The sequence below is a fragment of the Gekko japonicus genome, unplaced genomic scaffold, assembly GCF_001447785.1.
Source record: "Gekko japonicus isolate JY-2015 unplaced genomic scaffold, Gekko_japonicus_V1.1 scaffold3106, whole genome shotgun sequence".
In the NCBI taxonomy this organism is placed as follows: domain Eukaryota; kingdom Metazoa; phylum Chordata; class Lepidosauria; order Squamata; family Gekkonidae; genus Gekko; species Gekko japonicus.
This window is the reverse complement of record NW_015173231.1, coordinates 98,831-126,148: the sequence shown is the minus strand read 5'-3', so window position 1 is coordinate 126,148 and position 27,318 is coordinate 98,831. Positions and strand designations below refer to the sequence as shown.

Here is a 27,318-nt window from a genome sequence, read left to right as displayed (position 1 = left end):
GGAATGCACAGGAACGGAGTTCTGGCTGGCTCCCGAGTTGGCCACGCCCAGCAGAAACTCATTAGCATAATAGGCCACACCCAACAGCGGCAACTCATTCGGATTGGCTACAATTAGGGGTGTGTGGCCTAACATGCAAAAAGCCCTGGGTTTTGACAACAAACAAGGTAAAGAGAATAAGAAGCAAAAGGTGGGTATGGCTGGATGACCACACTTCTGGTAACATGGGGGTGTGGCCTAATATGCAAATGAGCTGTGCTGTCAGGGTGTGGCCTAATATGCTAATGAGTTCCTGCTATTGGGTATGGCCTATTATGCTAATGAGTTCCTGCTGGGCTTTTTCTACAAAAAGAGCCCTGCCTACAACATACCTGAAAGATGGTCGTCCAGTCTCCACTTCAAAACGCCCAGTGAAGGAGCATCCACCACCTCCCGAGGCAGACATTAATTCATAGGGCTGCCATAAACTGGAAGCAACCAAACTGCAGTTCACTCACACACATGCACACCCACCCACCCACACAGACGCACACAAACACAGAAATATCTGACAGGAAGCCTTAAGATAAGGTCATCGCTTGAACTGAGTGAATGAAAACCCCCTCACCTGTTCTGCCTGCTGCTTCTCCTCTGCCTGACTCAGGAGGAAACCTTCGGCCAGGGCCACCGCCTGGGAACTGGTCTCCGGCCCACATCCTCTGACCCAGCCCTGCATTTCCTGGGGCAGGAGATTCAGGAACTGCTCCAGGATCACCAGGTCCAGCATCTGCTTCTTGGTGTGCCTCTCTGGCTCCAGCCAGTGGCTGCAAAGTCCATGGAGCCGGCTGCAGACCTCTCGCGGCCCATCAGCCTTGTGGTAACGGAACTGCCAGAAGCATTGGCTGTGTACATCTGCAGTCACTGTGTCCTGAGCCAAGATCTCTGGCCCAGCTCTTTCCCAGAATGCAACACCACTCCCTGCTTGGGTGAGATGGGGACCTTTCCTTGATCTCTTACCAATTCCAGGTCCTTCTGTGTCCTCCTCTTCTCCAGGTCCTTCTGTGTCCTCCTCTGCCATCCCTTTCCCTTGTGTTGCCTCTGACTCTGGAAAGATACCTTTATTCATGTGGCTATGAAGAGAGAGAGGAAAACATATCAAAAGGTAGAAAGAAAGCAAAAGGGAATGGAGCTATCCTGGCCAAAACACCCATAACGATTGCCCCAGTAAATAAGATGAAGCGTCATAAGAACATAAGAGAACATAAGAGACGCCAATGTTGGATCAGGCCAAAGGCCCATCCCGTCCAACACTGTATCACACAGTGGCCAGAAATACCAGTGCCATCAGGAGGTCCACCAGTGGGGCCAGGACATTAGAAGCCCTCCCACTGTTGACCCCCCCCCCAACCCCAAAAAGACAGAACATCACTTGCCCCAGAGCCCCTATCTATACCTTGTGGCTAAGAGCCACTGATGGACCTCTGCTCCATATGCTTATCCAATTCCCCTTTGAAGCCGTCCATGCTTGTAGCTGCCACCACTTCCTGTGGCAGTGAATTCCAGGAGTTAATCACTCTTTGGGTGAAGAAGGACTTCCTTTTATCCGTTCTAACCCGACCGCTCAGCAATTTCATGGAGTGCCCACGAGTTCTTGTATTGTGAGAAAGGGAGAAAAGTACTTCCCTACCTGCTCTATTCCATGCATCATCTTATAAACCTCAATCATGTCACCCCTCCGACGTCGTTTCTCCAAGCTAAAGAGCCCTAAGCGCTTTAACCTTTCCTCACTTTTCCGTCCTTGTTTAGTTTGCAGATCAGGATAAATGTCATTGGGCTATATTATGTATCAAGCTATTTTTGGTATGCCCTGTTTGGTCCTTCAGGAAAGTAAACCTTTCAAAGCCCATTCCAAGCCTTCTGGTTCCCAGCAGCGGAATATTTAAGAGAAAGCGAGATCATCCCCAAGAATCCATACTATCGAGACTTAGTTTATTTCTGAAAGTAACATTGTAATGTTAAAGTCCTGTTTTATTTACTTTAGACAGTTATGTTTCTGTGAGACTCCTATAAGGCGGTGAGAAAGGTAACACTGTGTTAGTGATATAAACGTGACAAAACGCAGATGATTTTGCTCAGCGCATAGACGACACAACTTACTCTCTCAAATTTTGTTACGATTACTGTGATATGTTTTGTGACTGTTAATAGTTTAGTATTATTGTTAAACCAAAATAAAACATCTTTTTTTAAAAATAAAAAGGAAAGTAAACCCTCTCTTTTTGCCTCTTAAAAAATCCATTGCGAAGGGCATGGCCTTGCCCTCTGATTTCTGAGCATCAGGGTAGAGGGTCTGCCTGGATGAATGCAAGCAGGGGGAGGCAGTGAACCCCCAAGGAAATGTCAACGCAAACTGGACCGCGGGATAAAGCGGCTGGGCAGGACTGAACCATTTCAGTTATCTCCTCAATAGGCTGGAAGGATTAGGTAATAGCTCTGTCTGAGCAGTCCAAGGTTCCCTCTAAGCTGAATTAGTGAGAGCTAGCTCACAGTTCTTTAGCCTCCGGCTCACACATTCCTGTCTGAGCTCAGGAAGGGAGGGCTCCAGAGCCAACTAACTGATGCAGCAGCCAAATCACTTGCTCACACAACTTTAATGCCAGTAGCTCACAAAGTAGAATTTTTTGCTCATAGGACTCCACAGCTTAGAGGAAGCATCGGAGCAGTCTGAGTTGGACTATAAGGAAGGCCGAGCGCCGAAGAATAGATTCTTTTGAACTATGGTGCTGGACAAGACTCTGGGGAGCATCTTGGACTGCCAGGAGATCAAATCAGTCAATCCTCAAAGAAATCAACCCTGACTGTTCCCTGGAAGGCCAGATAATGAAACTGAAGCTCAAATACTTTGGCCACCCAATGAGAAGGGAGCACTCACTGGAGAAGACCCTGAGGCTGGGAAAGATTGAAGGTCAAAGAAGACGGGGACGGCAAAGGATGAGATGGTTAGACAGTGTCATCGATGCAACGAACGTGAAATGTGGTGTGATATGGTCCATGGGGTCGCGAAGAGGTGCGACTGAACAACCGTCTGAGCAGCTAGCAGAAGGAAAGGGGCAGAGGGGTGTCTCTCCAGGTCAGGGTAGAGGGCCTGCCTGGATGAATGCAAGCAGGGGGAGGCAGTGAACCCCCAAGGAAATGGCAGATGGGGGGGACACTAGCTAAAATGCGTGGCAAGTGATCAGCGTGAATGATTCCTCCCACCGTGATCACGCCTGTGACTCCTTCCTGGGCCTCCCTACAACCACCGTGGCTGAGAATTTATTTTCATTTATATAAATCAGATCCTGGTTTTCCACCCTCACGAGGGCCACCAAGGCAGCTAACAAATCAAAACATTTATGCATGTGTTATGTATTTGTTAATGTCTGCCTCTCCCACTGGGACTCAAGGCAGATGATGACGCGGAGTGACTCAGGACAATCGACAGGATGGTAGAATCGATAAACTACGAAAAAGAATTGGATTGGTAGACCCAACCAGAAATCTGAAAACAGTGGAAAGAGCTCTCTCAGCCAACGTAAGACAGAGCAAGATGGCGGAGGACGACGACAGCTAGCTGATATAAGAACATAAGAGACGCCAATGTTGGATCAGGCCAAAGGCCCATCCAGTCCAACACTCTGTGTCTCACAGTGGCCAGAAATACCAGTGCCATCAGGAGGTCCACCAGTGGGGCCAGGACATTAGAAGCCCTCCCACTGTTGACCCCCCCCAAGCACCAAGAAGACAGAGCATCACTTGCCCCAGAGCCCCTAGCTATACCTTGTCGTTAATAGCCACTGATGGACCTCTGCTCCATATGCTTATCTAATTCCCTTTTGAAGTCGTCCATGCTTGTAGCCACCACCACTTCCTGTGGCAGTGAATTCCATGATATGCTCCGCAAGTTTTAAAATATTTACTTGTTTTTACCATTTAAAGAGGCTTGAAGTGGCTGGGTATATCTGTCTGTTTTATTATTAGCAGAGACGTGAAGAGGAACACTTTATCTGGCTTTTAACTCTCTGGTTTTTAACCCTCCAAGCGTCCCAACGCCCATGCCTCAAGTCAAATCGTAAGATAAGAGGAAAGGAAAAGCCCAGTTTCTGCAGCAGTGCTGAACCAACCAGAAATCTGAAAACAGTGTTGAAGGAAAGCAAAAATGTTACCATGACCTGCCAAACGATGCAAAATTACTTGCAGCCGTACAAAAATTACACAATAGGATCCCACTTACAATGGTATAGGCCACAGTCCCTAATAATTTCTATGAGGGACTTTGTGACTGAGCCTTTTGTATGGTGCTACCCTATTGCATGTGTAGAAAGGCCATCTTGGAATAATTACCTTTCCCACAGTTTGTGGGAAGGCAAAAGAGTGGGAGCTTTGCTGACCTCCTCAGGCTGGCCACGAGGAGGAAGAGGAAAAAGAGGAAACAGAGGAGGAGGAGATTAGATTTATACCCCACCCTTCACTACCCAAAGGAGTCTCAGAGCGGCTTACAAACTCCTTTCCCTTCCCCTCCCCACAACAGACACCCTGGGAGGTGGGTGGGGCTGAGAGAGCTCTGACACAAACTGCTCTTTTTCAAGGACAGCTCTTATCAGAACTAGGGCTTGCCCAAGGTCATCCAGCCAGGTGCAAGCGGAGGAGTGGGGAATCAAACCCGGTTCTCCCAGATTAGAGTCCGCGCACTTAACCACTACACCAAACTGGCTCTCTTCTCCAGGCGGGGTATAGGCCAAGCCCAAAACTACAAACGACCCAGCCTAAGGGCTTTACATACAGACAGAAGAGCCTGGGGGCAAAGGATTGTGCCCTGGGGGTCCCAAACGGATAACTGAGTCCCCAGTAGCCACTCTGGGTCTGGTCCATGAGGAACGATTTGACCCATTCCAGCCCACAACCTAGAGTTGCCAGCCTGGAGAAAATAGCTGCTTTGAAGGGTGGACTCTGCTGAGGCCCTTCCCCAACCCCACCCCACCCTCTCCTGGATCCACCCCCAAAGTCTCCAGGTGTTTTCGAACCCAGACCTGGCAACCCAACCACAACCCCCAAGCCCAATTCTGCCCCAGGCCTCTCAGCAAGAGGGCAGGGTCCGCTGTGTCAAAGGCGGCCGAGAAAGCCAGCCGGAGCCAGAAGGAGGATGGACCTTTGTCTACAGTCAGAGGAAGGTCGTCCCCTAATGCCAGCAGAGCCGTCTCCGTCCCATCGCCCTGAAAGGGGGTCCAGAGCAGAGAAGTGATCCGGGAAGTCCCTGAGGTGATCTGCTCCTGCTCTCTCTGGGTCATCTGGCCCCAGAAGGGCAAAGGAGAGACCACCGGCTCCACCATTTCTCTGTAGGGACGGTCTTTTCAGTAAAACGTTTTTTTAAAAAGCTATATATTGCGTTTGCAATACAATACTGCAAAACAATGCTCCCTCTAAGCTGCGGAGTCCTGTGAGCAAAACTTCAACTTTGTGAGCAACTGGCATTAAAGTGGTGAGCAAGCGATTTGGCTGCTGCATAAATTAGTTTGCTCTGGACGAAGTGTTCCCTCCAAGCTGAGTTGGTGTGAGCTAGCTCACAGTTTTTTAGCTTCCAGCTCACAAATTTTTGTCTTAGCTCGGGAAGGGGTGGCTCCAGAGCAAACTAATTTATGCAGCTGCCAAATTGCTCGCTCACAACTTAAATGCCGGAGTACAATTTTTGCTCACAAGACTCAACAGCTTAGAGGGAACATTGCAGTCTGGAGCCCTCCTTCCTGAGCCAAGACAAACAACGTGTGAGCCGGAGGCTAAAAAGCTGTTGAGCCAGCTCACACTAACTCAGCTTAGAGGGAACACCGAGACCGACTCCCCCGTCCGGAAAACAAACGACAGCGGCGTTTCTCTCTTCCCGGACTGGGAAACGGATCCCACCCACCCTCCACGACCTACTTGGGAGTAAGCCTTCCCCGGGATCCGGCTGCAAAAAGGCTTCTTTCCCTCCTGTCGCAAATCTGAAGCCCTCCTTGGTCTCTTGGGCCATTCAATGGCAAAGCCTTCTCCCCCCCCCCCCCAAAAAAAACCCCATTTCCTCTTTCCCCCCCCGCCTTGCTCCGCCTCTCTAGGAAGCAGCTCCACTCAGTTTAACCCTTTCAGTGCTGCAGACCAAGGCGAACAGCGTCTTCCTCCGGAGGGGCCGGAGATCAGCCAGCGCTGCCCTCTAATGCAGCTTGGCGGGGCTGCTCGTGAGTAGAGGGGGGGGGGGGGGAGGAGAATCCCAGACTGTGTTGTCGTTGTTGTTGTTTTTAATGTAAAAAGGTTCCCTTGCTCGAAAGCCAGTCGAGTCCGACTCTAGGGTTGCGGTGCTCATCTCCGTTTCCAAGCCGAAGAGCCAGCGCTGTCCGAAGACGTTTCCGTGGTCATGTGGCCGGCATGATTAAACACCATTGCTTTCGAACTGCTAGGTTGGCAGGAGCTGGAACTAGAGACGGGAGCTCACTCCATCATGCGGCAACGCGGGTCTCGAACTGCTGAACTACCGACCCTCCACAGCCTGCAGTTCAGCGTCTTAACCCCTTGAGCCACCGCATTTAATGTATATTTTATTAAATCTTTCCAATACTGTTACAACCAGTGTTCCCTCTAAGCTGAGTTAGTGTGAGCTACCTCACAGTTTTTTTTAGCCTCTGGCTCACACATTTTTGTCTCCGCTTAGGAAGGATGGCTCCAGAGCCAACTAATTTATGCAGTAGCCAAGTTGCTCGCTCACAACTTTAATACCAGTAGCCCACAAAGAAGAATTTTTGTTCACACAACTCCGCTTAGAGGGAACAGTGTTCGGCAATCAATAGCGATACAAAACCCATTTCAACACTAGATAACCTTCAATGAGGGTACAGAAAGGAAGACCACAGGTTTCCAGGTTTTCATCAGCCAGGTCAGATAACTAAAATAAAATCAAGAAGTTAATCTCCGAGGTGTTGATCCCGGGCTGTTCAGACCCTCTCAGCGAATGGAGCAATGGGGGTGGGGGGGAGCAGGGGTCATTTCGTAGAAAAAGAGCTAGGGGAACTCATTAGCATAACCCATTAGCATATGCCACACCCCCTGACATCACCGGAAGTGTGTCATAAGGCCACACCCCCTGACATCACTGGAAGTGTGTCATAAGGCCACACACCCCGCCCCCAACGGTCCCGGCCGCCGCCACCGGCCTTGCAGCTCCACTGCTGAGCCCCATGAGGGGCCCGGCGGTGGACCTGCAAGGCCAGCGGGAGTGCGAGGAAGCCCCGCGACGGCCCTCCCTGGTCCCAGGCAGGCAGGGGTGGGGAGAGGCGGGGAGGAAGCAACTTACCCTCCCTCTTCTCCTGCCTCCTCCTGGCTGAATGAGGGCCAGAAGCGGGGTGGCCGGAAGCAGGGGGCGGGGCTTCATCATGTGCCTCGCCCCCCCCCCGTACCTCACCCAGGGGAACTGCGATCCCCCGCGATCCCCCCCCCAAATGACCTCTGGGGGGGAGGATGAAGAAGGCAAACTCCAGCTAGCCACTCTGCAGCCATCCGGAGCTGCTGCCTCCGTGTGTGTGTGTGTGTGTGTGTGGAGTAAAACAAAGGACAGCGATTGCCCATATAGACACTTCGTTGTTTCTGCTCGAACGCCCCCTTTCCTTAGACGGTTGAACAAGCCCGGGATACCCCCGGGGAACGTGCAGTCACTACAGACCCGCAGGCAAGGCTCCCTCTAAACAGGGGTGGGTTGACCATTAAGCAAACTAAGCAGGTGCTTAGGACACCAGGGCCAAAGGGGGCACCACAAAGTTGGGGAAAGGGTGAAAAGCTTAGTTTGTACAGTACTATTGTGCTACTACTTGCAAGAAATTGCAAGTAGATAAATAGAGACCACGTCGGTGGGAAGGTAACAGCGTTCCTGCGCCTTGGTGTTTAGTCATGCCGGCCACATGACCACGGAAACGTCTTCGGACAGCGCTGGCTCTTCGGCTTGGAAACGGAGATGAGCACCGCAACCCTAGAGTCGGATTCGACTGGCTTTCGAGCAAGGGAACCTTTACCTTTACCTTTTTATTGTGTTCATATGAATACATTCTTTTTGTATTGCTGCAACCTGCATTGTATATCTGGTCAGACAGGTCAACAACTAAAATGGACTGGGTCGGTGTGGAAAGGAGGGGGGCACCAAGATTGGTGAGTGCTTAGGGTGCCAGGGAGCCTTAATCCGCCCCTGCCTCTAAACTGTGGGGTCTTGTGAGCAAAAATTCGACTTTATGAGCTACTGGCATTAAAGTTGTGAGCTAGCGATTTGGCTACTGTATAAATTAGTTAGTTTGCTCTGGAGCCATCCTTCCTGAGCTAAGACAAAAATCTGTGAGCTGGAAGCTAAAAAACTGAGCTGCGGTGGCTCAAGTGGTTAAGACGCTGAACTGCAGGCTGTGAAAGCAGTTCGAGACCCGAGTGTGCCGCATGACAGAGTGAGCTCCCGTCTCTAGTTCCAGCTCCTGCCAACCTAGCAGTTCGAAAGCAAGAAATTGCAAGGAGATGAATAGGTACCACCTCGGTGGGAAGGGAACAGTGTTCCGTGGGCCTTGGTGTTTAGTCATGCCGGCCACATGACCATGGAAACATCTTCGGACAGCGCTGGCTCTTTGGCTTTGAAACGGAGATGAGCACTGCAACCCTAGAGTCGGACTCGACTGGCTTTCGAGCAAGGGAAACCTTTACCTTTACCTTTTAGCTCACAAAAAGTAGAATTTTTGCTCACAAGACTCCACCGCTTAGAGGGAGCCTTGCTCCAGACCAATGCTCCCTCTAAGCTGTGGAGTCTGGTGGGCAACAATTCTACTTTGTGAGCTCCTGGCATTAAAGTTGTGAGTGAGCGATTTGGCTACGGCATCAGTTAGTTGGCTCTGGAGCCCATCCCTTCCTGAGCCAAGACAAAAATGTGTGAGCTGGAGGCTAAAAAAACTGTGAGCTAGCTCACGCTAACTCAGCTTAGAGGGAACACTGCTCCAGACTACAGAGATCAGTTTCCCCCTGTAATTAAGGTTTGTACAACTGCTTGGAGGAAGGTCTGAGTTCAGACTTAACTCTTTTTGGGCTAAGTGTTCCCTTCCAACTAGTTTAACTTGCAGGTGGATGGCAGTGTTCCCTCTAAGCTGAGTTAACTTAACTCACAGCTCACAGTTTTCTAGCCTCCGGCTCACACATTTTTGTCTTGGCTCAGGAAGGATGGCTCCGGAGCAAACTATGCAGTAGCCAAGTCGCCCCCTCACACCTTTAATGCCAGTAGCTCACCAAGTAGAATTTTGTTGCTCACAAGACTCCACAGCTTAGGCCAGTGGTGGCGAACCTATGGCTCGGCTGCCAGAGGTGGCATTCAGAGCCCTCTCTGTGGGCACGCTTGCCATTGCCCCAGCCAGGCCCAGACCATCATTAAAGTGTCGAATTCTCTGCCAAATAATTTTAAGTAAATTAAAGCATTTGGGGTTGCTTCCCTTACTTTGTTTGGATCATCTTAAGTTAATGTAGGAGTTGTTTTTTCTAAAGTAAAACCTCCGTATTCAGGTTAAATTGCTGTGTTGGCACTTTGCGATAAATAAGTGGGTTTTGGGTCGCAGTTTGGGCACTCGGTCTCTAAAAGGTTCGCCATCACTGGCTTAGAGGGTGCATTGGTGGATGGTTGATTAAGATGAGGGGGAAGGGCCCTGTGTGGAGCTCTTTGGAAGATGGGCGAGGATAGAAATGGCTAACTCTTGAGTTGGGAAATTTCAGGGGAGGGGAGGGTCCTCAATGAGGTATAATGTCCTAGAGACCGCCCTCTAAAGCAGCCATTTTCTACAGAGGAACTGATCTCAGTAGTCTGGAGATAAATTTTAATTCTGAGAGATCTCCAGGCCCCACCTGGAGGTTGGCAGACCTAGTAGAGATCCTCCGAGATGAGAACCCGTCTTCCTCCAGTCTGGTGGCCTTTGTCAGGGATAATCCAGGCAGTGGTTCTTAACCTTTAGTCCCCTGCCAGCTACCAGCGATGATACCTAGCCTTGAAAAACACCACCCTCTCCCAGTCGAAAGCAAAACGTTAGCACATCCCAGTAGTATTCCAGACTGTACTTGTGGACCGTTCCGAAGGTTTTGAGAAATTCATTTTCGTATTTTAGGAAATGGAGGGGGTGGCCAAAATCGTTTTCACCCCGAGTATTTTGCATTTCACCTTTCCCTTCCCCTTTGATTCTCAAGCAGATTACAACTCATTTAAATAAACCGAGAAAGCCCAGAATGTATACATGTAAAATCAGCAACAAACATGACCACATGACCACAGAAACATCTTCGGACAGCGCTGGCTCTTCGGCTTTGAAACGGAGATGAGCACCGCAACCCTAGAGTAGGATTCGACTGGCTTTTGAGCAAGGGAACCTTTACCTTTACCTTTTTAGCTCACACTAACTCAGCTTAGAGGGAACACTGCGGGAGTCCTGGCATCACAGTTGGCAGCCAGCGAGTTGGCTGCTGCTGGATCAGTTCGTTTTGCTCTGGAGCGCCCTCCCTTCCTGAGCCGAGACAGAAATGCGTGAGCTGGAGGCTAAAAAAAAACACCCCTGTGAGCTAGCTCACACTAACTCAGCTGAGAGGGAACACTGCGGCAGCTCCCCTGGAGCTGCGTAGGGGGCGTCCCTTGACGGCAGTCCAGCTGGCTGGAGCGCCTCCTGGAAAGGACCAGACGCCTTTTTTGCATTCCTCTGCAGCACTGAAAAGGTTAAACTCCCAGAGTTGTTTGCTAGAGAGGCCGAGAAAAGGGGGGGGGAGTCGGAGAAGAGGAAAGGCTCTTATGGGGGGGCGGAGGAGGAGGGGGTTGCTTCTGAATGGCGAAAGAATATAGGGAGGGTTTCCGAGATGCACCAAGCAGGAAAAAGGCCGAGCAGCCGGATCCCTGGGAAGGTTTACTTAGAAGTAAGTGGGGGGGAGAGAAGATCTTAAATCCTGGAAGAAGAGAGGAATGCGGCTGTCCTGTGCTGGGGGTTGCGCCCCCCCCCCCCCAAGTGTGGTTTTCTTTCCTAGGTTTTAAATCGTTACCTGCTTTGGTGGTTCTTGGGGGGTGGGGCGGAGCAGAGGGGCGGGGTCTTAATCTTGCAAATGACAATAAATAAAACGAGCTTCTCGGCCACGGGGGTCCTGCGGAGGCGCAGAAAGAAGTCGTAGGAGTGATGGCGGGGAAGGAATCGTTCAGGCCCGATCTGCTGCCTTAACATGCCAGGCAGTTTAGCTAGTGTTCCCCCCACCCCCAATCTGCCACCTCCCTGGGGGTTCCCTGCCTCCCCTTCCTCCTGTTCATCCAGGCAGCCCTGTTCCCTCTCAGCTGAGTTAGTGTGAGCCAGCTCACCGTTTTTTTAGCCTCTGGCTCACACGTTTTTTGTCTTAGCTCAGGAAGGGAGGGCTCCAGAGCCAACTGATTTCTGCAGCAGCCAAATCTCTGGCTCACAACTTCAATGCCAGTCGAGCTCACAAAGTAGAATTTTTGCCCACAAGACTCCACAGCTTAGAGGGAACATTGCGTCCTGACCTGGAGAGCCAGGAAGGAAGCCCCTCTGAGGGCTGCTGAGACAGAGCTATTGCCGAATATATTTGGCCTATGAAGGAGATATATGCAGTGGCTAAGCCCTTACTAGTTGTCAGAGGGCCTGGCCTGATGTAGTCCATCAGGTCGCCAAGAGTCGACTGAACAACAACAACAACAAGTCGTTTTGTCCCAGGATCCAGCTTATGCTGAGACAAACCCCTAGGACAGACTGCTCAGCCTCAGACATTGGAGGCCAAAGCCATAACAGCTGCAACAGATATTGAAAGAGCCAAACAGAGATGGTTTCCTTTCCTTCAGGATATATTTTTAAAAGCTTGATAGGTAATACCGCACAATGACACAAATCCTGATCTGCAAACTACAACAAGAGCCAGTTTGGTGTCGTGGTGAAGTGCGCGGACTCTAATCTGGGAGAACCGGGTTTGAGTCCCCACTCCTCCACTTGCATCTGCTGATGTGACCTTGGGTCAGTCACAAGCTCTGGCACAGCTGTCCTTGAAAAAGAGCAGTTCGTGTCAGAGCTCTCTCAGCCCCACCCACCTCACAGGGTGTCTGTTGTGGGGAGGGGAAGGGAAAAGGAGTTTGTAAGACGCTCTGAGACTCCGAGTGAAGGGCGGGGTATAAATCCAATCTCCTCCTCCTCCTCCTCCCTCCTGATCCACAAGGTGACCCTTAGAGGTCTCTTGACCACAGTAGCTGATTTAGCTCGGTTCTCCTTGGGTTTCTTTCTGCCTTTTTGATATCTTTCCCTTTCCCTCTTCATAGGTGAGTGAGGGTATCTGTCCACGGTCGGATGCTAGCCGAGAGAAGGGGAAGGAGATGGAAGAGCAGGACCCAGGAGAACCTGGGTTTGGCAAGAGATCAAGGAAAGGCAACCTTCCCACCCAGGCTGGGAGTGGCGTTGAATTCTGGGAAAGAGCTCTGCCAGAGTTCCTGGCTCAGGACACCGTGAACTCAGATGTACTTTGGCGATGCTTCCGGCAGTTCCGCTACCATGAGGTCGATGGGCCCCGAGAGGTCTGCAGCCGGCTCCATGGACTTTGCAGCCACTGGCTGGAGCCGGAGAGGCACACCAAGAAGCAGATGCTGGACCTGGTGATCCTGGAGCAGTTCCTGACCATCCTGCCCCAGGAAATGCAGGGCTGGGTCAGAGGATGTGGGCCGGAGACCAGTTCCCAGGCGGTGGCCCTGGCCGAAGGCTTCCTCCTGAGTCAGGCAGAGGAGAAGCGGCAGGCAGAACAGGTGAGGGGGTTTCCTTTGCTCACTTCAAGCAATGACCTTATCCTCAGGTTTCCTGCCAGATATTTCTGTGTGTGTGTGTGCGTGCGTGTGAGTGAACTGCTGTTTGGTCGCTTCCAGCCTATGAATTAATGTCCTCCAAAATGTTCTACAGTTAACAGCCTTGCTCAGGTCTTGCAGACTGAGGGCCCCCGTGGCTTCCTCGATTGAGTCAATCCATCTCATGTTTGGGCTTCCTCTTTTTCTACTGCCTTCAAGGTTTCCGAGCCTTATTGTCCTTTCCAGTGACTCTTGACTTCCAGTCATGTGACCAAAGTCCCACTGAGTTGTCTTTTTGGCAGTTCACGGGAAATACTGTGGCATGAATTAACTCGATCTTGATGGCCAGTGACGCATACCTATACTCAGGGCTATTTTTGGGCAGGAACGCACAGGAACGGAGTTCCGGCTGGCTCCTGAGTTGGCCACGCCCAGCAGGAACTTATTAGCTTAATAGGCCACACCTAATAGCAGAAACTCATTAGGATTGGCTTCATTAGGGTATGTGTGCCCTAACATGCAAAGAAGTTCCTGCTACAAAAAAAAGCCCAGGGTTTTGACAACAAAGTAAACAGAATAAGAAGCAAAAGGTGGGTGTGGCTGGACGACAACACTTCTGGTAACATGGGGGTGTGGCCTAATATGCTAACGAGTGCCTGCTGTTGGGTGTGGCCTATTATGCTAATGAGTTCCTGCTGGGCATTTTCTACCAAAAAAGCCCTGCCTATACTTAAAAATCTTTTCTAGCTCCTCATTGGCTGCCCTTCCCAGCCTCAACCTCCTCCTGATTTCTCGTTTGCGGTCTCCCTTGGGGTTGATGACGGAGCCAAGGAACAGAAAATCTCGAACGATTTCAGTTTCTTCGTCAATTTGTGCAATTCTCCCCTAGTCGTTCCTTTTGCCTTCTTGATGTAAAACTATAATCCTGCTTTGGCACTTTCTGCTTTAACATTCTTCACTAGTTGTTTCTTCACTATTTTCTTTCCGTAATGTGGTGTCACCTGCATATCTCAGACTGTTAATGTTCCTTCCGCCAGTTTTCACTCCACCTTCATCTAAATCTAATCCAGCTTTCCTTATGATATGTTCTCCATGGGGATTGAAGAGATAGGGAGATAAAACGTATCCTCGTCTGACACCTTTGCCAATTGGAAACCACAAGTGGGGACCCGCGCGAAACTTGTGGGAGCAGCTATCCCATTCCCCCCATCTCAGCTTCTTCCCCTCTCCCCCTACTTCTCTCACATTCTTTCTCCTTCCTGCCACTCCTTTTCTTACACTTTATCTCCCTCCCTCCATACCTATCACTTCCTTTCTGCCGCCACCCCATCAGTCTTTCTGCCCCTGTCACTATCCTGGCCTCCTGCCTATTCCCCTCCCCCCACAGCAGCAGTGGTAGCAGCCGCTCTCCAGGTATCACAACAAGATTGCCCAAATACAGAGATCAGTTCCTCTTAGGGTTGCCAGCTCTGTGTTGGGAAATTCCTCGAGATTTGGGAGTGGAGCCTTGGGATGATAGGTTTGAGCTTGGAAGTGACCTCAGCAGAGTATAATACCATCAACTCCACCCTTCAAAGCAGCCATTTGCTCTGGGGGAACTGATCTCTGTCATCTGGAGATCAGTTGTAATTCCAGGAGTTCTCCAGCCCTCACCTGGAGGTTGGCAAGATTAGTTCCCCTGGAGGAAATGACTGCTTTGGAGGGTGGAGTCTGTGGCATTATATCTGTCTGAAGTCCCTCCCCGCTTCAATCCCCACCATCCCCAGGCTCCACCCCTCAAATATCCAGGAATTTCCCAACCTGGAGTTGGCATCCCTATCTCCTTCCCACCCAACAGCCAGCCTATCTTTATCTGCCCCTCTGTCTTTCCATCCCCTTTCCCCCTGCAACCTCTGCTGAGGAAAACTATGGTCCTTCTCCACAGTGGGGACTAAAGCAGTTTACATTATTCGCTCCTCCTTTTTATCCACACAACATCCCTATGAGGTAGGTTAGGCTGAAAGTATGTGACTGGTCCAAAATCACCCAGTGAACTTCCACAGCAAGATGGGGATCTAATCCTGGGTCTTGCAAACCCTACTCTGAAGCTCAGACCATTATACTACACTGACTTTCACAGGGTGGCTCCTGTTGAACAGTGGATATTTCTGCAGACCTATGGAGTCCCCTGAGTCTGTAGAAAAACCTATTGAGGGAGAGTGTGCCCTCTGTTTGTGGAATAAGTATCCAGATGCAGAGGGAACTGTTGCAAATTAGATATATAGATTCTGTTTCTCCATTTTCTGTCCTAACAGTGGCCTCTTGTCTAGAGTACAGGTTGTGCATCAAAGCAATCAGATGTTGTAGCACACCCATTTCTTTTAAAAACAACCATAGGTTTTCATGATCCACACAGTCAAAAGCTTTGCTGAAATCTATGAAACACAAGAATTTCTTCTGAAATTCTCTCATATGCTACAATAACCAATGGAAATTTACAACCTAATCTCAAATTCATTGTCCGTTTCTGATTCCAGCTTGAACATCTGGCATTTCTCATTCCCTATACGGCAACAGTCTTCGTTGCAAGATTTTGAGCATCACTTTGCTTTCCTGATGAATTAATGCAATGGTCCAATAGTCTTTGATGTCTACTTTTGTCAGAATTGTAGCGTATATGGAGCTGTTCCCAGTCTGTGGGATATTGCTTTGTTTTCTATCAGGGCTATTTTTGGGCAGGAACGCACAGGAACGGAGTTCCGGCTGGCTCCTGAGTTGGCCACGCCCAGCAGGAACTTATTAGCATAATAGGCCACACCCAATAGCAGAAACTCATTAGGATTGGCTACATTAGGGGTGTGTGGCCTAACATGCAAAGGAGTTCCTGCTACAAAAAGAGCCCTTTTTGACAACAAACAAGGTAAACAGAATAAGAAGGGAAAGGTGGGTGTGGCTGGATGACCACACTTCTGGTAACATGGGGTTGTGGCCTAATGTGCTAATGAGCGGTGCTGTCAGGGTATGGCCTCATATGCTAATAGGTTTTGCTGTTGGGTGTGGCCTATTATGCTAATGAGTTCCTGCTGGGCTTTTTCCACAAAAAGAGCCCTTTTCCCCATATTTGTTAGCATATTCTTGTTAAGATTTTGATGGACTCTTTTTCTGTGCCTTGCAGTAGTTCTGTCGATATGCCATCTACTCCTGGTGATGGGTATCTCCCAATTGCTTTCAAGGCAGCTTGCACTTCCTATTCTAACATTGTTGGTTCTCCTTCAAAATACTCTTCTTGAAAGGTATCTGTTCATCCTTCCGTTTCTTTTGTAGAATTCTTCAGTGTTTAGTTCCCATCGTTTCTTAGGTGTTTCTAAGGCTAGATAATTCACTAGGCTGGGAAGAAGGTCCAACCTTGTTTATTTTCCCTGTGGTTGAAGTCACGCTGATGGGTGGACGCAGGGATGAGGAGTCTGGGAGTGGGTCAGGATCCGACTCCTCGGCCTGTTCCATTTCGTCTCTTTATATACAGAACAGTTGCTGCAAAGTGCACACAATTATAAGAACAATAGACAATGATTAAGCTATAATACTGATGAGCTTCATGATGTTTAATCTTTGTTCTTAACAGCAAGGCACCATCAAACAAAGGATGATGACATCAAGATGAACGGATAGGACGAACTTCTCGAGTTACCGTTCGTTTCGATGACTCTTTATCATACAGGTCTCAATTCTGTATCCATGTACAATAAAATCAACTGCTGGATATAACAAGTTCGTCCGATTGAAAGGTTATTCTTGTTAGCTAAGAGCTTTGGAAGAAGGCGTCTGAATTCAAGAATATCCAGCAGTTGATTTTATTGTACATGGATACAGAATTGAGACCTGTATGATAAAGAGTCATCGAAACGAACGGTAACTCGAGAAGTTCGTCCCTGTCCGTCCATCTTGATGTCATCATCCTTTGTTGTATGGCGCTTGCCTTGCTGTTAAGAACAAAGATTAAACATCATGAAGCTCATCAGTATTATAGCTTAATCATTGTCTATTATTCTTATAATTGTGTGCACTTTGCAGCAACTGTTCTGTATACTGTCATTTCATTGCTGCCCCCTGTGTTGTTATACCATTCCGTCTCTTACCCGTCTCCCTTGCTGTTGTTTCAGAGGTGGGGACGATCCGTGAAGATGGAAGCGAAGTTGTCTGAGGAAGAAGGAGCTCCGTCAGAGGAAAGTCAGAGGGCGCAGGCCCAGGTGGAGGCCCAAGATGCCCTGTCACGTGGTAAGGGTGTCCTGTGCCCAGATGAGACTGGGGTCAAGTTGTTGGGCAGGAGGTTCAGGACAGGAGAAAAGGGGAATACTTCTGCAGACGAAGCAAAGCGGAGTTCTGGGACGTAGTGCCATAGGGTGTAGTGATGACCACACCACTTGGTGGGGGAGTAGACACATTCATGAAGGCCAATTCAGTTCTTATTTATATTAATTAATTAATAATTATTTATTAATTCAATTTATACCCCACCCTCCCCATACGGGCTCAGGGCGGCTTACAAAAGAGGCAGATGCCATAACAACAGTTAAAAGAACATAGAAACAATAATTAAACAGCATAAAACAATCATTAAATAAAGAGCGGTGCTCGTTGATGTTCAGTCTTCTTAGTCCAAGATGGATGCCTTTTATCAACCTGGCCTGACACATCCGTTCTTTGGTCATCTGGCGTCTGCCCAGGGCCAGCTCGCCTCCTGATCTAACCCACCGTCAAAGATGGCAACTCGGTGGTCCATTAGAAGGACTCAAGGTGGCTCAAAAAAGGAAAGGAAGACAAATCGTGGTGCAGCTATTAGCCAAGGTGTATATATGAAACCTCCACGTTCCTCTGCCCTGGATGGCTGAAGCAAGCCCGATCTCATCAGATCTCGTAAGCTAAGCAGGGTCAGCCCAGGATAGTTTGTGGATGGGAGGCCACCAAAGAAGTCCAGGGTTGCTATGCAGCGGCAGGCAATGGTGTACCACCCCTGAAGGTCTCTTGGGTTGAATAACTGTGGGGTCAACATGAGTCGGCTGTGACTTGACGGCACTTTACACACACACACACACACACACACGATGTTCTGGGGCAGCCTGCCTCTGAAAACCGGTTGCCAGCAGCCCCGTAGCTAGGGATTTTTGGGGGGAGGGGGCCTTGCGGGGGCCCACCAGCTAATTACATCCAGGGCTCTTTTTGTAGAAAAAGCCCAGCAGGAACTCATTAGCATAACAGGCCACACCCAACACCAGAAACTCATTAGCATATTAGGCCACAACCCTAAAAGTAAGTACTTCTTCACCCAAAGAGTGATTAACACATGGAATTCACTGCCACAGGAAGTGGTGCTGGCTACAAGCATGGACGGCTTCAAAAGGAAATTAGATAAGCATATGGAGCAGAGGTCCATCAGTGGCTATTAGCCACAAGGTACAGAAAGGGACTCTGGGGCAAGTGATGCTCTGTCTTCTTGGTGCTTGGGCGGGGTCAACAGTGGGAGGGCTTCTAATGTCCTGGCCCCCTGGTGGACCTCCTGATGGCACCTGGTATTTTTGGCCACCGTGTGACAGAGTGTTGGACTGGATGGGCCTTTGGCCTGATCCAACATTGGCGTCTCTTATGTTCTTATGTTCATCTGCGTATTGGTGACGCCATAGCCCTTGCCTCCAGGCAATCTGGACAAGTGGGCACATGTACATGTTAATTAACATAGGGGAAAAACACCGCCCCTGAGGCACTCCACAGATCAGCGGGTGCCTTCGGGACAGCTGCTCCCCGAGTGCCACCTTTTGTCCCCGACCAAATAGGGCATATTGGAAACTGGCCGATAGTTTGCCAATTCGGCCAAATCCAGAGATTTTTTTTAAAGAGAGAATGAACCATCGCTTCCTTGAGAGCTCCCGGGAAAAGCCCCTCAGAGAGGGAATTGTTGATAATATCCCTGAGGGCATCTCGAAACCCTTCACAACCAGCTTTAATTAGCCATGAAGGGCACGGATCAAGGCTGCACATTGTTGGACGTACTGTTGAGAGCAGTCTGTCGACTTCTTCTAGACTGAGTGGACTGAAATAATCCAAAATCGGACTAGAAGGCGTGCCTGGAGCCTCGAGTTCGCTCACTGTCTCAATTGTGATGGGAAGGTCACGGCAGAGCGACAAGACTTTATCTGCAAAGTAGCTTGCGAAAGCCTCACCAGCCAATGTCCAATCCTCTAGTGTTTGGCCTGCCCTGTGGTAGAACTGTTAGCGACCAAATAGTTCTCTACAATTGGGCCGGGTGTGAGCTTGCAGACGCAATCGTAGCTGTGTAGAACTCCCTCTTCATAGCTTTGACTGCCATCTCATAGGATCTCATAAACGTCCTAATCTATAGGATGCTCTCGTTGCTTCGTCATGAGTTCGCCGCCACTGTCTCTCTAGCTGTCTAAGGCTTCGCTTCATCAGCCTCAGCTCCTGGGTATACCAAGGAGCCAGCCTAGAGCGAGGGCACAGCAGGGATCTGGGCGCGATCTCATCGATGGTTGCCAAGAGTTGGCTATGCCAATCCTCGCCTAGCTCATCCAACGAGCTGCCAGGGGGCATTGAATCCTGCAGGGCCATCTGAAGCCGCAAAGGGTCCATTTGGCTCCACGGGCGAGCTAAAATACGCTCGCCGCCCATACAGGGTCGGGGTGGAACATTCACGCGGGCCTTCAGGGCAAAGTGGTCCGACCACAGAACTACTGTAGTAGTAATGCAGTCCACTGTAACCCCTGCCTCGAAGATCAAATCGAGCATGTGCCCCGCACGATGAGTAGGAGCCGTTACATATTGGGAGAGTCCTAGCGCCGCCATGGACGCCACGGGGTCCATTGCAGGACTATCATTCTGGGGTGCTCCAATGCCCAGTCCGATATGGCCTCTGTGGAGAAACGCCATTTTGTGGATGTGTTTAAGTTGGTGTGGGCCGGATAGGACGAGGCCATCAAACTTTGGGTAGGCCTGGGCCTAGTCTCCTCCTTCCCCCCTCCCCTCCTGTCTCCACCCAGCCGTTAGAGGGCAGATCCCTAGAGAGAACAGGAAGTCCATCTGCCCCAGAATGCTGCAGGAGAGAGAGCCAGTTCCTGGGTGGGAAACGGCTGTTTGATATTGTGGAGTGTCAGACGTTTGGTTGGCGTCTGCAGGAGGCGGAGGCCATGTTGGGAGACACGCAGATCTAACCTTCTCCAATGAAATGGAGTCACGTGCCTGCCCTGCAGACCATCTGGACAGGGCCTCAGTGCAGAGAAGGGAGAGATGGAGCGGCTTTGTCGCCCTTTATTTTTGATTCTTCCGTTTACTGTTAATATGCCTGTAAATAGGTATGAGCTTCCAAAATAAATCCTTTTACTGTTGACGGTGAGAAGTCCCTCTGTACCGCATAGTTCCCCCAGCTGCTTGGACACGCTAGGGGTGGGTCAGGGGCTCCCCAAGGAGGAGAACAGGGAAAAATGTCCAGTTGCCAACTCTCCAGGGGAGCCCCAAAGATTACCAGGAAGCCCCGTGGTGGGTTCCTAGTGACATCGTAGGGAGGTTAGGAGGCTGTCCCGCCTAACCAGAGCCCAAGACATGGACAGTGGTGGCAGCAATACCCGGAGGCAGTGGTGAAAAACTGCCCCTTCAGGTGCCAGGTCAAGGCAAAGGAGGTGTGGGCAGAGCGGGGCCTGCCAGCTGACGCAGGCCTGTTCCGCCACAGCCTCCAACAGGGATGATAGGCTGTTTGTCTGTGCGTTGGGCGGACGGTACACCAACCAAACAGCCAAACTCTCCTCGGACTCCCACACAAAGCCAGTGCCCTCTATGCCCGTGAGCCTCAGTGGCGGGAGCACCTTAACTGTATAAGCCTCCCGGATGAACCGAGCCACTCCTCCTCCCTCCCCTTAGTCCAGGATTGGTGGAGGACCGTGAATCCAGAAGTAGCCAACAGAGAGAGAGCTACAGTCTCCCCATCTCGCACCCAGGTCTCGGTCATACACAAAAGGGCCATATCCTGCTCAAGCAGGAAGTCCCGAAGGACCATAATGTTACTGTTTATGGACCTGGCATTACACAACACCAATGTCGGAGAGGGGTCATTAACCCTAGCCCCACAATTTACTACCTTTGGGATGGGACGCAGGCTGGAAGGGGATCGAGCTCTTTGCTAGAGCCACAGACCATTCATAGGCTGTCTGACGGTTTGATGTTATCCAAGTACTGCAGACAATGGCAGTTCTCCCGGTGCTGTTGATCCTAGGGAGTCTCAGCGGTCTCAATAGATGATCAGATCTCAATTAATCTAATAATTTGGTACAAAACCAAACAAACTTGCGGTTAAAAATCCATCCTTCCAATGTTGTCCCCTTTGCAGGCAGTGAAGAGACATTGTCAAGCCGTCCTCTTTGTCGAGGAGTGGAAATGGCCACACCACCTCTGGTCCAGGTAGGAAGGGGGGATGAATGGAGGATAGTCGGGGGGGGGGGTCCCTTTCTCAGGGAGGCTTTTGGCCCTGCTGTCTGAGGAAGAGAGGCTCTGAACCCCGCTCTCTTCACGCATGCCAAGCTCTACATGCTGCACCCTCCTGGAATGCTCCTGTTGAGCGTGTAGTCTCTACTAGGCATGATCTCTGACAAGGGAACTTGCTCTTCCTTCCAGTCTTCCTTTCCCCTTGAGGAGGTGGCTGTGTATTTCACTGAGGCCGAGTGGGCCCTGCTGGATCCGGGCCAAAGAGCTCTCTACCGGGAAGTCATGCTGGAGATCTATGGGAGTGTGGCTGTTCTGGGTAAGAATCTTTCATAGATGCCAAAGGTGCAAACTACTGCCATTGGGAACAGGTACTAGGCTGCCAATGGGGGCCTTGAAGAAGAAAAAGAAGAGGAAGAGATTGGATTTATACCCTGCCCTTCACTAGCCAAAGGAGTCTCAGAGCAGCTTACAAACTCCTTTCCCTTCCCCTCCCCACAACAGACACCCTGTGAGCAATGTTCCCTCTAAGCTGTGGAGTCTCGTGAGCAAAAATTCTACTTTGTGAGCTACTGGCATTAAAGTTGTGAGCAAGCCATTTGGCTCCTGCATTAATTAGTTTGCTCTGGAGCCCTCCTTCCTGAGCTGAGACAAAAATGTGTGAGCCGGAGGATAAAAAAAACTGTGAGCTAGCTCACACTTGACTCAGCTTAGAGGGAACACTGCCTGTGAGGTAGGTGGGGCTGAGAGGGCTCTTTGGAGAACTGCTCCTGAGAGAACAGCTCTGAGAGAACTACGGCTTGCCCAAGGTCATCCAGCAGCTGCAAGTGGAGGAGTGGGGAATCAAACCCGGTTCTCCCAGATTAGAGTTCGCGCACTTAACCGCTAGACCGAAACTGGCACTTCTTCCCTTCCTGTTGTTGTTGTATTTAATCGTCCAGTGCAGAGAATCAAAAGAGCTGCACAGCAAGTCAAACGGGAACAGTGTGGGAACGATTCTTTGCCACTTTTTCTCTTAAAGTACATATGGGGGAGTCTGGAGAGAGAAGGAACGGGCAGAATACAAAAACAGCTCTAGGGGGAGGGCCCGGCAGGGATACGATGTGGCCAGCGTCTCAGTTTGGGAGGAAAGAAGATCTGATAAAAGAAATGCACACCCTGATTCCTGAGCAGTGCCTGACTGGTGCCTTGGCTTCTTGCAGGGGTGATGATTGGGACTCTCTTTATTCCAGCAGCAGGTGTAGAGGAGACAGCTGGGGAATTCCAGGGGTTCTCTTTAGAAACAGCCAAGAATGAAGATGCCGAAGGACACTTTGGAGACGGAGATGGACCACAGAGGCAGGTGGGAAGCCACGCAGGTAAGAGGAGGGATAAGCTCATTCCTTGCTAAGGGGGGGGGGGGTGCCTGTGAAATTTCAGTCCAAGAAGAAAAGGTCAATCAAAAAGCGAAGGCACAAAGGCCTCCGTCTTAACCAGACAATCTCCTCCGGGGAAAATGAAAGTGTGGCCTTGGCAAAAGCCTTCAGTCAGGGAATGAACTTCATTTTGCAGGTGCAAATTCCCTTAGGAGAGAAACGGTCTAATTGCTTGCCGTGTGGAAAGAGCTTCAGTTGGAAAAAGCCCTTATTTCACATCAAAGAAGTCACACAGGCAGGGAGCCACGTAAATGGTCAGAGTCCCAACCAAACATCACACGCAGGAGGCTTAGTGTGCTTGTGTATTATTATTGTTCACTTCAGTGTACAGCAGGAAGGAGTCATTGAAATATTTGGAATGTGTACGGAACTTCAGGCACGGATCAGACCTCCTTGCGTGGGTTGTAACAGGATCTCTCTCTTTATTCCAGCAGGAGATGATCAGAGGAATGAGTGTCATGAGGACCTGAATCATCTATCGCGAGATGAAGTCAAGAATGGAGACATGAGAGGAAACTTCAAGAATGAAGTTGGACCCAAGAGGCAGAAAGAAAGCCACGTGGTGAAGAACAGTGATAAACCCATTCCTCGCCAAGGGGGGTATTTCCGTGAAGTAATTCACATGGTGGAGGAAACAGACAAGTGCTTGGAGCGTGGAATGAACTTCTCAGACCAAACCCAATATAATGTCCATTTACGAATGCAGAGTGGAAGGAAGACCCATCAATGGCTAACGCGTGGAAAGACCAGGATTCACAGAGCAGAGCTCCTTAGACATCAAAGAACACGTAGAGGAGAGAAACCTTATAGCTCCTCAGAGTGTGGCAAGAGCTTCTCAGAGAAATCAGATCTTGTTCAACACCAAAGAATTCATTCAGGAGAGAAGCGATTTGTCTGTTCCAAGAGTGGAATAATGTTCTTGGATGAAAGAAAGGGTGATGTACATTTTCCAAAGCGTAGTACAATGAAGGCATGCAAATGCTTTCAGTGCGGAAAGTACTTCAGATGCAGATCACAGCTCCTTGTGCACCAAAGGATCCACACAGGGGAGAAGCCTTTTCAATGTTCAGAGTGTGGGAAGAGATTCAGACAGCGTGGCCATCTTGAACATCACCTAAAAACTCACACAGGGGAGAAAGCTTATGAATGCTCACAGTGTGGGAAGGGATTCAATTACAATAGCACTTTTCAACAACATCTAAGAACCCACACAGGGGAGAAGCCTTTTGAATGCTCCGAGTGTGGGAAGAGATTCAGGCAGAGTGGCTATCTTAAAGATCATCTAAGAACTCACACAGGTGAAAAACCATTTGAGTGCTCAGACTGTGGGAAGGGATTCAGTCACAGTAGCACTCTTCAAAAACATCTAAGAATCCACACAGGGGAGAAACCTTTTGAATGCTTAGAGTGTGGGAAGGGATTCAGTCACAGTAGCACTCTTCAAAATCATCTAAGAACCCACACAGGGGAGAAACCTTTTGATTGCTCAGAGTGTGGGAAGAGATTCCGTCACAGTAGCACTCTTCAAAAGCATCGAAGAACCCACACAGGGGAGAAGCCATTTGAATGCTTAGAGTGTGGGAAGAGATTCAGCCAGAGTGGCCAGCTTCATGTGCATCAAAGAACCCACACAGGGGAGAAACATTTTGAATCCTTAGAGTGTGGGAAGAGATTCAGCCACAGTAGCACTCTTCAAAAACATCTAAGAACCCACACAGGGGAGAAGCCATTTGAATGCTTAGAGTGTGGGAAGGGATTCGGTCGCAGGAGCACTCTTCAAAATCATCTAAGAACCCACACAGGGGAGAAACCTTTTGAATGCTCAGACTGTGGAAAGGGATTTGGTCACAGTAGCACTCTTCAAAAACATCAAAGAACCCACACAGGGGAGAAACCTTTTGAATGCTCAGACTGTGGAAAGGGATTTGGTCACAGTAGCACTCTTCAAAATCATCTAAGAACCCACACAACGGAAAAACCCTTTGAATGCTCAGAGTGTGGGAAAAGATTCAGTTACAGTTCCAGTCTTCAAAATCATCTAAGAACCCAGACAGGGGAGAAACCTTTTGAATGCTCAGAATGTGGGAAAAGATTCAGTCATAGTAGCGCTCTTCAAAATCATCTAAGAACCCAGACAGGGGAGAAGCCTTTTGTATGCTCAGAGTGTGGGAAAGGATTCAGCGAGAGTGGCAATCTTCATAAGCATCTAAGAACCCACACAACGGAAAAACCCTTTGAATGCTCAGATTGTGGGAAGAGATTCAATCGCAATTGCAGTCTTCAAAAGCATCTAAGAACCCACACAGGGGAGAAGCCTTTTGCATGCTCGGAGTGTGGGAAAGGATTCAGCGAGAGTGGCAATCTTCATAAGCATCTAAGAACCCACACAATGGAAAAACCTTTTGAATGCTCAGATTGTGGAAAGACATTCAGTCGCAAGTGCAGTCTTCAAAAGCATCTAAGAACCCACACAGGGGAGAAGCCTTTTGTATGCTCAGAGTGTGGGAAAAGATTCAGTGAGAGTGGCAACCTTCATAAGCATCTAAGAACCCACACAAGGGAAAAACCTTTTGAATGCTCACATTGTGAGAAGAGATTCAGTCGCAACTGCAGTCTTCAAAAGCATCTAAGAACCCACACAGGGGAGAAGCCTTTTGTATGCTCAGAGTGTGGGAAAGGATTCAGCGAGAGTGGCAACCTTCATAAGCATCTAAGAACCCACACAAGGGAAAAACCTTTTGAATGCTTAGAGTGTGGGAAGGGATTCAGTCGGAGTGGCACTCTTCAAAAGCATCTAAGCACCCACACCATGTAACTTATTAGCAGACTGATCAGCGTGCTCCCGGATAAACCTCCCCCTTTTCTCTGAAGATCAACCTGAAAACTCAGCAAAACTCCTATAGGTAACATGGGGAAGACGTCTGGAAACAAACGGAAAGATTCTTTGCTGAATTCAAGATTCATATTGACTTTTTTTTTAGGAAACCAGAACAAATCTCCCTCGGAGAGTCAATCCACCACAGAAGACAAAATGGTGATGGAAAATGCCAAACAACCTGGGGACAGTCTCTCGGTGACTCATCAAGCATTCTTTAGTTCTTTACAGAACTTGAAACACAACATGACACCCACAATGGCAATTTTGTACAACCACTCACTTTAGAACTTGCTGAATTAGAACAGTTGCTGGAAAAGGTGTCTGAAACCCCAGACTCAGCACCTGAAATAGCCTTCCAGGATGATGTGCATTTTTATATCAACGGGAAGTATGGTCACAGACAGGATTCTTTCTTTAGAAAATCAGTTGTAAGTCAAAATTTAAAGTTTTGGGGAATCCCTGAAAAGGTAGAAGAAAACACAAATTTAAAAATATTTCTGGCCCCATGACTCACAAACTCTTTGAACTTAGACAAGGGGATCGCTCCACTAAATGACTTCACTTATCGTTTGTGCCCCCTCCGTCAGCATCAGCGTGCTCTGCCGAGTGGCATCATAGCGAAATTCATTAACTCACACACTAAGTCCTTGATCTTGTCCCAGGCTCACACCAAAGGATATTTGCCCGATCAAGATGCAAAAATACAAGTCCTCTAAGATCTCTCCTCTGAAACACTTCTAAAAAGGAGACATCTGGAACCAATTACAGCAGCCTTAAACAACGCCAAGATTTGATACAAGTGGGTCGCCTTTTATAAAATGCAGGTAGCTCGCCAAGATCAATTTTTCCATGCATATGACTTGGAGTCTGGCTTACAATTACTGAAGGAATTGTATTTGGAACTCCCACGAGAGATCCTAACGTTAGAAGAACAGGGAAGAAGACCTCCCTTTTCAACAGGCTGGTGCAAGGCTGGGAAGAAACATGGCTGCTAAATATCATGTGCTGGGACTACAGGAGATCTCTCATTTTTCTTTCTTCCATTACTTCATTGCCTGGTGATAAGTATTGAGAGATTGTGCATTCGATTCCTTCCTCATGTTATAGAAAAATTGTCTTGATCATTTGCTGAGTTGTACAGTTTTTTAAAGTGGAGGGTGGTAAGCAGTGGGGTACCGCAGAGATTGATACTTGATCCAATGCTTTTTAACTTGTTCATTAATGATTTGGAGTTGGGAGTAAGCAGCGAAGTGGCTAAATTTGCAGATGATACGAAGTTGTTCAGGGTGGTGAGAACCAGGGAGGATTGTGAGGCACTCCAAGGGGATCGCTCGAGGATGGGCGAGTGGGCGTCAACGTGGCAAATGAGGTTCAATGTGGCCAAGTGCAAGGTGATGCACATTGGAGCCAAAAATCCTAAATATAAATACAAGTTGATGGGGTCTGAACTGGCAGAGACTGATCAAGAGAGAGATCTTGGCGTTGTAGTAGATAACTCACTGAAAATGTCGAGACATTGTGTGACTGCAATAAAAAAAGCCAATGCTATGCTGGGGATTATTAGGAAGGGTAGTGAAAACAGATCAGCCAATATCATAATGCCCCTATATAAATCAATGGTGCGACCTCATTTGGAATACTGTGTACAGTTCTGGTTACCACACCTCAAAAAAGATATTATAGCTTTGGAAAATGGGCAGAAAAAGGCAAATCGA

General features: G+C 49.1%; 1 protein-coding gene and 1 pseudogene across 1 annotated transcript; one reads left to right on the top strand and one right to left on the bottom strand.

The window, feature by feature from the left end:
- Window positions 1-5,348, bottom strand: part of LOC107120110 — a 46,127-nt pseudogene extending 40,779 nt beyond the window's left edge.
- A 5,539-nt stretch (window positions 5,349-10,887) lies between these two features.
- LOC107120109 (zinc finger protein 14-like) lies at window positions 10,888-25,888 on the top strand. Its single transcript, XM_015422753.1, has 5 exons — window positions 10,888-10,944; window positions 12,338-12,532; window positions 16,990-17,104; window positions 23,160-25,484; window positions 25,707-25,888. The coding sequence occupies exons 1-5, from the start codon at window positions 10,888-10,890 to the stop codon at window positions 25,886-25,888; spliced, it is 2,874 nt and encodes a 957-aa protein (XP_015278239.1).
- Window positions 25,889-27,318: the final 1,430 nt, after the last annotated feature.

Coding starts and splice junctions, on each gene's coding strand:
- LOC107120109 (XM_015422753.1), top strand. CDS start 10,888: ATGCACCAAGCAGGAAAAAGGCCGAGCAGCCGGATCCCTGGGAAGGTT. Junction 17,105..23,159: donor CCAAGATGCCCTGTCACGTG/GTAAGGGTGTCC, acceptor TTATTCCAGCAG/GAGATGATCAGAGGAATGAG. Junction 25,485..25,706: donor TGAATGCTTAGAGTGTGGGA/AGGGATTCAGTC, acceptor CTTTTTTTTTAG/GAAACCAGAACAAATCTCCC.